General features: G+C 43.9%; 1 protein-coding gene across 1 annotated transcript; it reads right to left on the bottom strand.

Moving 5' to 3' along the window:
- Positions 1 to 2,252: 2,252 nt before the first annotated feature.
- Positions 2,253 to 11,152, bottom strand: LOC308327495 (uncharacterized protein; the record flags this gene model as incomplete). The annotated part of the gene is made up of 7 exons (XM_080781016.1): positions 2,253 to 2,837; positions 3,191 to 3,904; positions 4,097 to 4,401; positions 8,132 to 8,175; positions 9,070 to 9,644; positions 9,933 to 10,646; positions 10,853 to 11,152. 7 exons carry the CDS (start codon positions 11,150 to 11,152, stop codon positions 2,253 to 2,255), a joined length of 3,237 nt encoding a protein of 1,078 aa, XP_080637142.1.
- Positions 11,153 to 11,935: the final 783 nt, after the last annotated feature.

Here is an 11,935-nt window from a genome sequence, read left to right as displayed (position 1 = left end):
CAGGAATTGTGTCTAAGCAGCTGAGAGTAAAACCGTAGCCTACCGCGCTACCGGAGCCATTTCGGTTGGCCATAATGACTTTGTCCTGGATTGCAGCTTTAAGAGTCAATAAATAGTAAATATACTAGAACCATATCCTCAAATATTCAAAAAATATATAATAATGCATTGAGTGAAAACTCACCTTTGCTGGAAATGTCCTGCTATAGTTTTCAGGTGGTCACTATAATCCATTCGAGTCCAAAAGTCTGAACGTGATCATTAATGTGAATGGGTCTCTTATCAGTATCACAAGGTTACACAAGGCAGATGCCATTTAAAGCCAGCGCTGTCTGAAAAACATGAATGATTCACCAATGTACGTATGCTCTTTCACAACTCTTTACTACATGTTTTGTCAACTTATCTATAGCATTCCTGTGTTTTGTAAGCCGAATTGCATCATAAGACCATGCAGCCTGTTTCACCAGATTACTAAGGGGTATTAGGTTCTGCAGAATGTGCTGGACATGAGGAAAGTTCGTGTGACAATGCCACAGCTGAGGTAAACAGGAAATTCAATGGAACAACAACAATGACCCAACAATTCAGAATTTGTTTGATCTAAATGGTTGTAGGTCTATATAAACATTTTAAATTAATACAATGTTTTCCCCTCATCTGTTTCACCAGCATTCAAACGGTCACATGGAAAACATGATCCTGTTATAGCCCTCTCGGAAGCAGCAGGCAACTGTTTAGTCTGTGATTGAGGTTCTTATTTTTTTATACTCTTTTATTTTTCTCACAATTTAGTCCTTTAAATGCAAAAGCCTCCCCACAAATGTGTAGCCAGTGATATTATACCCTATACCGGATCACCTGCCATTGAGGAGCCCCCACCGGGAGGATCTAGCTTGATCCTCCGTCCGACTCCTTCCATTCAACACCCCCCCCCCCTGGTTCACTTGTGCATGTGAACACTCTCACAAGTGTTTTCATTTACTGTGACTGAATACATCTTCTCATCGTTGTGTGTGGCCTGGACATGATTGACAGCTCCCTGACAAGCATGTTGCTTTTTGAGGAGCGCTAGCCCCTCCTATATATACATCTTTTAACCCGTGTCACATTTGCCATCGACAATGAAAGGAGAATTTATGTCGTGTGTCTGACCAAATCAGCTTTTTGTGGCAACACAAACATTAAATGCCATTGACAAAGAATGGATAATTTACGTTGTATGTGGACGAGCAAATTGGCGTTTCTTTCTAAACACAGTGCAACTGTTTTAATTCAGCTTGGGGCATATATATACACACACACACACACACACACACACACACACACAATTTCAGTTATCATCTTACACGATCATGGTGAAAAGATGAGTCAGGCTTCACTCACACTGTCACAACAGAATGTTGTATAGCTGATGCATGAGAATTGTTGACTGTTGCAAGCTCGCAATTCATTTCCAATGGGAGTCACGTGCGGTTTGAAGAGACAAACGTGTTGTATGAGAGGGAGGGGGGCAGTCGAAACACATACAACATACATACATCAGCTTGTAGGCAAACATGTTGTATCAAACCATGTGACTTCCATTGGAAATGCATTGGGGCGACCATGACACTTATAACTTATAACCTTAAACGTTGTATCATAGTTAAAAGATAATAACATATGTTGACACATTTATTCATGAAGTATATTCATTTTTTTATGATGTTACGACAAGAGCACCCCTCATTTCACACGAGTGTGATTTTTGTAATTGTTCCATCTATAATGGAAGGCCAGAGGGGAGCAGGGGCATTGATTAACAGGCAAAGTGCCATCTGCTGGCTAAAATAAGGCGTTTTTCCATTGCATCTGAAGAAGCTTAGAACAAAAAAAAAAGCCTGGCATGGCATACTGGAGTCGTTTTTTCTGTTAAAAAACGTAATACACTTTTGAAGAACCATGGCAAAGACGTTACAATGTTAAAAAATAATGTCATTATACCTTTAAGGAAATCATGGAATTTACAACGTGAAAGAGACGTATCATTGCATAAGTGGCATCACATACTGTGCTATATACCAGGTTAGTTTGTCTGATGCATTATGTTGCAGTATACGGCTGTGATGGTCATGGTATCTTTATTGCAGATTGATTGTCCTAGTAAACCTGTCTGCGTATCGATCTGTCTGTCGCTAGCATAACTTGGACACCGTCCGACCAATCAACTTCATGTCTTGGTGTGTGGACAAAGTCAACTTTCTATTGGGTCATTGTTGCTTATCCTTGATCTTCCTCCTTCCTCTGCAGCACAGGAACCTGAACATGATCCCAGTAGTGAACATGAGGAGACCTACAGCGGTCAGCAGGAACAGGAACACATCCACAGAGTAGTATGCGTACCACGGCATCCTGTAGGCCTCAGTACGCAGGTGAGCTGCCCCTTTGTGACGCATCACAAACTCCACCCAGAAGATGGCGTGGTCCATAGGTGTGATGGGTTGATCCCTGTGCAGACGGGAGAGTCTCTGCATGTTCTCCCTGTAGGAGTCTTGGTGGAGCACCTCCTTTAGACCCTGCTCAAACGTGCGCCCGTTGACGTTGGCGAGCTCTATGATCCTTGCAGCTCCTCTCTCCTGCAGACGCAGCAGGTTGTCATGCTGGTCAAAGAACAGGGGTATGCCGAGAACGGGCACTCCGTGGTAAATGGCCTCTTGGACTCCGTTGGTTCCTCCGTGAGCGACGAAGGCCTTGATCTGGGGGTGACCCAGCAGGTCCCTCTGGGGCATCCATTCCACTATCAGGGTGTTGTTGCCCAAAGTAGAAGGACGTTCACCGATGTGCCTCCATATTACCTGACAATGAAATGAAGAATAAAAATGTTTTAACTTTTTTATATTAAAATATATTTATATATATATATATAAATTAAATTTATTATATATAATTTAAACAGCTTGAATTATTTCCAATTGGTAAACTAAAGTCTGCTTGTGGAAGGACAGACAGTAATAAGCCTACTTGGCGACTGTATTACTGAGGACCAAAAGAAGTGATGTGCTAATTGTGAAGTGGATTGCATGTGCAGTTCTGCAGAAGCAGCAATGTCCTGAACAGGTACTGCACTGCAATGTTTTCAATTATTACCGACTGATGGAGCTTGATTCCTCAAGGTTCATTTAATTAACAGGCCTAAAACGACTGTTACCTTCTGTGGCATCTTGGCGAAGATGCTGGCGATTTCATCGGCGATCTCACTCGGTAAAGCCTTGACCAATGTACCCAGAGTCATGAGGACCACGCCGTGCTCACCGGCGCTCTGGACAAACTCCTCCAACTCCGCCGGCAGCGGCTGGCTCGGCCTGCACTGGTACCCTCCTATGTAGACAACGTTTGGCATGGTGGGCCGAGGGAAGTCGAACACGAAGTCTGTCCTGAACAGCCATATGTCGGCCTCCTGAAGCAGCGTCATGATGTCACATCCGCCCTCTATGTATTTGTCACAGATAGCATCGTAATGAGGCCCCACGATTACCTTTTGCTGGAAGACTATGAGGCTGTAGAACAGCATGTTCTTGACCCTCTGCGTGAAGCTCATCTTGTCCGTGAGGCCGGATCCCATTACAGGGATGTATGAGAGAGGAGATGGAGCTATGGCAAACTGTCCATCTCCACTGGTGATCCAGCGGACATTGAGCACCAGTGGGAGCTTGAGATACTTGGCCAGAACGACTCCACCTGTGATGGCAGGGTCCGTCAGTACCAGGTCATACTGGGCGTCCAGCAAGCTCTTGACCAGGCGTTTGTCCTCAAGCATTCGAGTGACCAATTCACAGGACATTTGATGGACGTCGGAGATCAAGGAGAACAAGTCCATGGTGAGTTTTAAGAACGTGAGCGCTGAGGTGCTTTCCCGCTGTAGCTGAGAAATAAACAAAATATATACAGTGTACATGATTGGATTGGTTCACTTATTAATGAGCAATTGAGTAAGTGGGTGGATGAATGAATGGGTTTCTATTTGACTGACTGACAGAGTAATGAAATCATGGATTAAATCAATCAGTCAATCAATCAGTCAGCCAGTCAGTCAGTCAGTCAGTCAAGTCAGTACCTTAATGTGCCTTTCCAAGAACTCCCCGAGAAGGTCCTCAAAGACAGGTTCCTCGTCGATGACAATGGTGTTGTAATGAGGCGAATCGTCTTTGATGTACCAGCTGTTGGACGATCTTATGACGTCCATGCGGTGTCCTCTGGCATGGAGTTCCTCAATCATGACCTTCATGTTGATCCAGTGGCTCCCATCCACAGGGAACACCAGGATCCTCCCTGCCTCGCAGGGCCATGGGAGCAGCAAGGAGACCAGACATACTCCCAGGAATGAGGACCTTCCCCGTGCAGGACACGATGGCATGGTGCCTAAACGGAGAAAGAAATCATCACACCCGTGTCATGACTTAAATTCTCCATTTATTGTCAATGGGAATGTTATCTTTGTGTATGACAAAAATAGCTGATTTGCTCGTCCACATAATTATGCAATGGCTGTTCAAAGGTTCAAACTTTAAACATAGGCAGTCTAGCCTGAAAGACGCCCGTAAATTACACGCCTGGCATTCAATTAATATATTAGCGCCCCTCACTTCACACGGGTGTGGTTTCTTTTGCCCACATTTTTGCGAGGGGCATGAGGGCTCAATTCGTTTTTTAATCTTCATGATAAATGCATGCCGGTGATGTGTCTTTTCTTACAGGGCTCTGTGGATTAATTTATTTAATTCCTTTGTCGAAGTTGCTGTTGAAATGAATAGGAGGTCCAAGCAGGCATATTTCCTTCTCTCCATTTATTGATCAGCCATCAGTTACAGGTTACAAGCATTCGTTCCATGGTTACAGCATATTGAGGCCTTCGTCCCAGGAAGAGCGCCTAGGTTCCCCTTGTCTCTCTCTGCTGTCCCTCACTCACAGTTCTAACTGATTCTCTGTTCCATTTTATACATCCCTAATCTGTGGGTGTCACCTTGTCCCTGTGTGTGTGTGTGTGTGTGTGTGTGTGTGTGTGTGTCAGTTGACCCTTAAGACTCTGTCAACAAGTTACCACAGGTGGTCTTATTTTCAGAGCATTCTTCAGTGATTAAACCTCATCCTGTCCACTATATGCTAATATGGCAGGATCTCACAGCTATTGCAAGCTTTATCTTAAAGTGCCCCTAGGCTATCTTAGTGACTATCCTAAATGACCTCTTCACTCAGGCTTCCCTGCGTGTGACCTCCTATAGGCCGAAGTGTTATGTGTACAATTATGAGATATGTTGAGAGGCATAAGCTATCAAAATATACATCACCAGTCCACAGAGCAAAGCAACTGCACTCACACAAAGTAACAACAAAACTGCTCCATCCAAAGTCTATTTGATAGCAGGAGCACCCTTACATCCTTTTATATCATAGATCAAAAGCATAACATTGGTCCTGTCATGTGAATAATGCACTTATATACCCCATCTCCCCATGTCGGGTTAAACAAACGCTGAGCTATCTGTTTATTTAAGATTCAAGATATTTATTATTGCACGTCATACACTACACAAGAGTAAAATACTTTGGTTGTGAACATTGTAGCAGAAATAACAAAGAGATCATAGCTAAATATTTATTTATTTATCAGTATACTTAAGAAGGTATTTTTAGAATCGGCCTCATCAGCTCTAAGAATACAGTTTAAGTTGATGGTAAAGAAAATAGTAGGCTATTCCTCAGACCCTTATCAGCAAGTCCTCTGTCAACTGTCGTTAGAATTATATCTGCTAATGAGAACAGGTGTGAAGAGATATCTGCGTAGTCATTGCTATCTTCCAGCTTGAGTGTGTGTTTCTGAGTGCAAAAATAGGACTTGGGACTCGGGAGTTATTATGAAATATGAATAACTAAATATGAAATATTATGAAAATCATGCATTATGAAAAACGATTTGAGAAAATGGTGAGTTGGTCGAGGAATTGTGTCTATGCAACTGAGTAACACTGTAAACGGAGTGATTTCAGTTGGACATAATTAACCAATAACCTTGTCCTGGATTGCATAAGATTCTGCCTTATCACTGAACAAACCAGAACAGTGTTAAATAATTGAAAATGGAGGACCCTGATCACCCGCGAAAAATCCTGCTCAGGGCGCCAGATTGCTCAGGACCGGCCCTGACCATGATGTATGTAAAATGTAACGATCAAAGAATATTACAATGCATTGAGAGTGAACTCGCCTTACCTTGAACGTCCTGTTAGTCTTCAGGTGGTCACTACTGCATGTGTACTTGTATAGTATACATTCCTACATTCGAGTTCAAATTCCAGTGACCATCTGAACGTGACCTGAAATGCAGGTCTCTTATCAGAAATATCACGAGCTTACACAAGGCACAAAAACATCAATGATTCACAAACTACACGCGGAGGTCTTAACCGGCCACAGACGATGACGGACTAACGCGCAGTCCCCACTGTCACCTGTGCATTTAGTTACTCTCTAGGCGCTTTGTCGTGGGAGTCTTTTCTTCTCTGGGTTACATCATAAGAACTCGGGATCTGACTCACAAGGGCTGTTAGATTCTTCGATATATAGGAAAGAAAAGTAAACAGGAAATTCAATGGAAAGAAAGATCCAACGATTCAGAATTTGCGAGAGATCATAAACATCTTAAACTTATAAGACATTTTCCCCCACACCTGTTCCCCCTGCAGTATTTGAAAATCATCATGGAAATCATCATTGCTCGCTTGCACATTACCTGGGAAACAGCAGGTGTCTGTAAATTAGTTCCCGGCGGTTGAATGCTAATCTGCAACATACAGTATAGCTGAACTGGGAGGGCGTCGTAGACATCCATTATGGCAACCTGATGTTTGTAATGATGCTTCATGGACAAATACATACACACTTTGTATAGTGCATTGATCATGTACTGGTCATGTCTCGAATTGGCACTTACACATTTTGAAATGAGAGTGGAAAGGAATCTCACAGGGTGCCATTATAGGACTGCACATGGATGGACGAGATCCCTATTGACCAGTCAGAGTCCCTGAAGGCTCTGCTATAGGCCCGCTCCGGTTTCCACCTCTACACTAAATATCTTTGCCAAAAAAGGGGTCATGCTTATGCCCACAGCGGTTGGGCTTTGCACTATAGGCTACAGCTGGAGAGAGCCATGAGGTTGTTGTACTGCCTTAACACGTGCCCCTGTGTTTGTTTGATTTACAAGTAGAATTTGGACTTCAGCATACATACAGTAGATGATATTAGTTATTTACCTTGTACAATAGCTTTTGTTGTGGTTGCTGCAAGTGAACTGGCGAGCATGCACTGGGAATAAACATTCACCTCTACAAAAACAAGAAGTGTGTGCTCTGCAGTTTGCATATACCAATTCTTTCACACTCATCTAGACTGTTCTACAGCTACACGTACATATCAACCACAGTATAACACCTGCACACATACAAAGTAAAACATTCATAAAATACAACAGCCACGTCACCCCCTCAACAACTGATGCATGCACACACGTCCCTGCTTTTAAAAGACTTCACATTTTGGGTGTGATATATTTAGTGTGATGAATCTGATATAAAATACGTGCTTGGACTGCATTTTGACATTTTTGAACAGTGGAAGCTGAGACCTCTGTAATCAGCATAGAAATGCTCCAAATGAAGTGGCTGTGGCTCAGTAGGTAGAGCAGGTCCTCCAATGATCCGTGGGTCGGAGTGTCTTTGGGCAAGACACTGAACCCTATATTGCCTCCAATGAGCCAATATAGGGCCACCATTGGTGCTAGCTTGCCACCATTGGTGTGTGAATGTGGGAAGTGACCGAGGACGCTGGCGTCGACTGTTCGCCGCTTCACCTCCCAATGTATGAATGAATGAACCATTGTAAAGCGCTTATTTGAGCACTTGGAAAAGCCCTATAAAAATGCGCAAGTATATATAATATAAGTCAATGAACTTTTTATTGGAAGTCAGACTCAGCAATATAGGCTGCTGCTACAGCTTTTGACAATAGCCACATTGGCTGTTGTGAGTCAAGCTGCACACTCAACCTGCTCCTTCTTTATAAATGATTAATGCACTAAAGTGCACTAAATTACCTGGTGATGACCAGTCAATGTCGTCAGCTACTGCAGTGAGAGGTCTAGAAATACCACAGAAAAAGGAGTTAGAATCTCAAGGGGTAGCCGGCTACTCTACTGGATTGTCTGGTTGAGTCATCACTATAGGAAATGTGCCCCTATAACCGCATACGGTCTGCTCACTCACATACATGAGTTAAATGGAAGGTTGGATAAAGTAAGAGAACAGAATTCTAGGGTAACCGGTGGGAATAGATCAGTGGTTCTCAACCTTTTTCTTGTTTTTTTGCTCTGGACCACTTGCACATTTCAGTTAAATAATGCCTGTGCTTGATATAATTTGTTGCACGAATTGTGCAACAAATTAAATCAAGAGTCATTATTTGTCAAGAATTTTCTCCCGCACCTTAGTACCTTACACATTTTCCCATGGACCAGTATACAGGCCGGATTACCGTATGCCATGAACCAAGGGTAGTCTCGTCTCATGGGCCATTGAGTAACAGTACACATAGACATTGCATAGACATAGAATGCACAGCAAGTTTTACCAAAAACGAGGGTGGTGGTCCCTGCTTCACAATCGGTTTTAAAACCCCTGATCTAAACTTAACGATATACTATAAACAGCCGGAGGAGCTTAAACTGGCATGTGACTCCAAAGTCCAGAAAGGAAAACCAATACGAAACCCACAAAGGCCAACAGAGATCTCTACGATATCCAATGCAAGGCCCACAGAGTTCCACACTGTTGCAGTGCTGCTTCCAGGTGCTGAAGCTCGCCGTCGGTGCTGCCAGGATAACTCTGATGCCAAACTAGAGAACACTTTGTTCACGTTCTATAATCATAATAATAATAATAATCCACATGCAGTTTCTGTATGTAACTGTTCAAATACATTTGGAGTTAACTGTATTGCATTTGTGGACAATGTCTATTCTTAGATCATTGTTGCTTATCCTTGATCTTCCTCCTTCCTCTGCAGCACAGGAACCTGAACATGATCCCAGTAGTGAACGCGAGGAGACCTACAGCGGTCAGCAGGAACAGGAACACATCCACAGAGTAGTATGCGTACCGCGGCATCCTGTAGGCCTCAGTACGCAGGTGAGCTGCCCCTTTGTGACGCATCACAAACTCCACCCAGAAGATGGCGTGGTCCATGGGTGTGATGGGTTGATCCCTGTGCAGACGGGAGAGTCTCTGCATGTTCTCCCTGTAGGAGTCTTGGTGGAGCACCTCCTTTAGACCCGCTTCAAACGTGTGCCCGTTGACGTTGGCGAGCTCTATGATCCTTGCAGCTCCTCTCTCCTGCAGACGCAGCAGGTTGTCATGCTGGTCAAAGAACAGGGGTATGCCGAGAACGGGCACTCCGTGGTAAATGGCCTCTTGGACTCCGTTGGTTCCTCCGTGAGCGACGAAGGCCTTGATCTGGGGGTGACCCAGCAGGTCCCTCTGGGGCATCCATTCCACTATCAGGGTGTTGTTGCCCAAAGTAGAAGGACGTTCACCGATGTGCCTCCATATTACCTGACAATGAAATGAAGACCATCAGAGAAGACATTTAAAGTGCACAATAGTTTTCTGAATGTATTTCAATTAAAAGGTAAGTGTAGCCTGCTGAGTCTGACTCCCAAAAAAGTGTATTGTTGAGAGGGTTCTCCAGAACCCGGATGTGATCTAAATGGCAGCCACATCCCGGACGCTAGTGATTTACCAATTGTATTGACCTTGATCGCATTAATCAAGGCTTACTGATTAACTGATTAACATTGACTGTATGTCGCATCAAAATGTTAATAAAGGCCAAACTGTTACCTTCTGTGGCATCTTGGCGAAGACGCTGGCGATGTCATCGGCGATCTCACTCGGTAAAGCCTTGACCAAGGTGCCCAGAGTCATGAGGACCACGCCGTGCTCACCGGCGCTCTGGACAAACTCCTCCAACTCCGCCGGCAGCGGCTGGCTCGGCTTGCACTGGTACCCTCCTATGTAGACGACGTTTGGCATGGTGGGCCGAGGGAAGTCGAACACGAAGTCTGTCCTGAACAGCCATATGTCGGCCTCCTGAAGCAGCGTCATGATGTCACATCCGCCTTCGATATATTTGTCACAGATAGCATTGTAATGAGGCCCCACGAGGACGCTCTGCTGGAAGACTATGAGGCCGTAGAACAGCATGTTCTTGACTCTCTGCGTGAAGCTCATCTTGTCCGTGAGGCCGGATCCCGGCACAGGGACGTATGAGAGAGGAGATGGAGCTATGGCAAACTGTCCATCTCCACTGGTGATCCAGCGGGCATTGAGCACCAGAGGGAGCTTGAGATACTTGGCCAGCACGACTCCACCCGCGACGGCGGGGTCCGTCAGTACCAGGTCATACTGGGCGTCCACAAAGTACTTCACCAGGTCTTTGTCCTCAAGCATTTGAATGACCATTTCACCGGTTAAATAATGGGCCTCGGAGAGCATGGACAAAAAGTCTTTGGTGAGTTTAAAGAAAGTTAGCACTGAGGCGCTTTCCCGCTGTGCCTGAGAAAGAAGTGAAAAAATACATCTTTGCATGAATTAATTCATTGAGTGAATGAAACAATGATGCGATGAATGGGTTTTTGACCATTTGTGATTATTTGTCACCCTTTTGATTACTTGACAGTGAGGAAATCAATCAATCAATCAACCAACCAACAAGTTACTCGTCCACTTTTCTCCCAGTGTATCAAACTGTAATGGTGTACCTTCATATGGACATCCAGGAACTCCTGGAAAAAGTCCTCAAAATCCTGTTCCTGTTCGATGACAATGGTGTGGTAATGAGGCGAATCGTCTTTGATGTACCAGCTGGTGGACGCTTTTATGACGTCCATGCGGTGTCCTCTGGCATGGAGTTCCTCAATCATGACCTTCATGTTGATCCAGTGGCTCCCATCTACAGGGAACACCAGGATCCTCCCTGCCTCGCAGGGCCACGGGAGCAGCAAGGAGACCAGACATACTCCCAGGAATGAGGACATTCCCTGTGCAGGACACGATGGCATGGTGCCTATAACGGAGAAAGACATTTTCAAATACATTAGTGATGTATTATCTCTAAGCGTTGTTGTATTTGTTAAACTAGTTAAAAAAAAAAAATAATGTGCTTTGTGCATTACAAGCCTGGACATTCAATAGGTCAAGACCATATTCATCTTTTGGTCATTTTAATATGTGAACCACCGTGCATTTATTCTCCATCTCTGTACCTCATATATCAAGAATGTTATTGCATCTCATGCACGAGTAAAATTATTTGATCGTGGTTCCTCAATAGTAGCAGCAATTACAACAACAATAATAATGAGATACATTAGTAAGTAGACAAGTATTTGTAGATTAAGCATTAAGCATACATCTGTACTGCTCAATTGTCTCAGACTCTGATCAGTCATCTCCTCGGCCAACTGCCGCTAGACTTATCTCGTTCTGCTAATGAGCAAGGTTAAGCTGTCCTTTGCTCCTGCTGCTGAGTTATTATATAATATTTAATAATATTTATGGGGAATTGCGGCCACAGCAGTCCCTATAGCAAGAGCAAACCATAATGTGTGACGTTTTCTGGGGTCCTTGTGTCTTTAAATGATATTTGTCACCATATTGATCATCATTATCACAAGCTGTCACCTCTTTTGCAATCGCAGGCTCTGCTTAGTGATTGTCTGTTTTGGAACCAATTAGTATAATAAGTAACTGCTGTGTTATGCCTGAAGAAGGTCAGTATAGTGACCGAAAAGTTGCCTACTTAATATATTATCCTCTTGTACTGAGCAGATCAACAGTGTACG

This window comes from Protomyctophum bolini (genome assembly GCF_963924005.1).
Source record: "Protomyctophum bolini genome assembly, chromosome: 13".
Classification (NCBI taxonomy): domain Eukaryota; kingdom Metazoa; phylum Chordata; class Actinopteri; order Myctophiformes; family Myctophidae; genus Protomyctophum; species Protomyctophum bolini.
The sequence above is the reverse complement of the archived record's forward strand: the minus strand, read 5'-3'. Positions and strand labels throughout refer to the sequence as shown.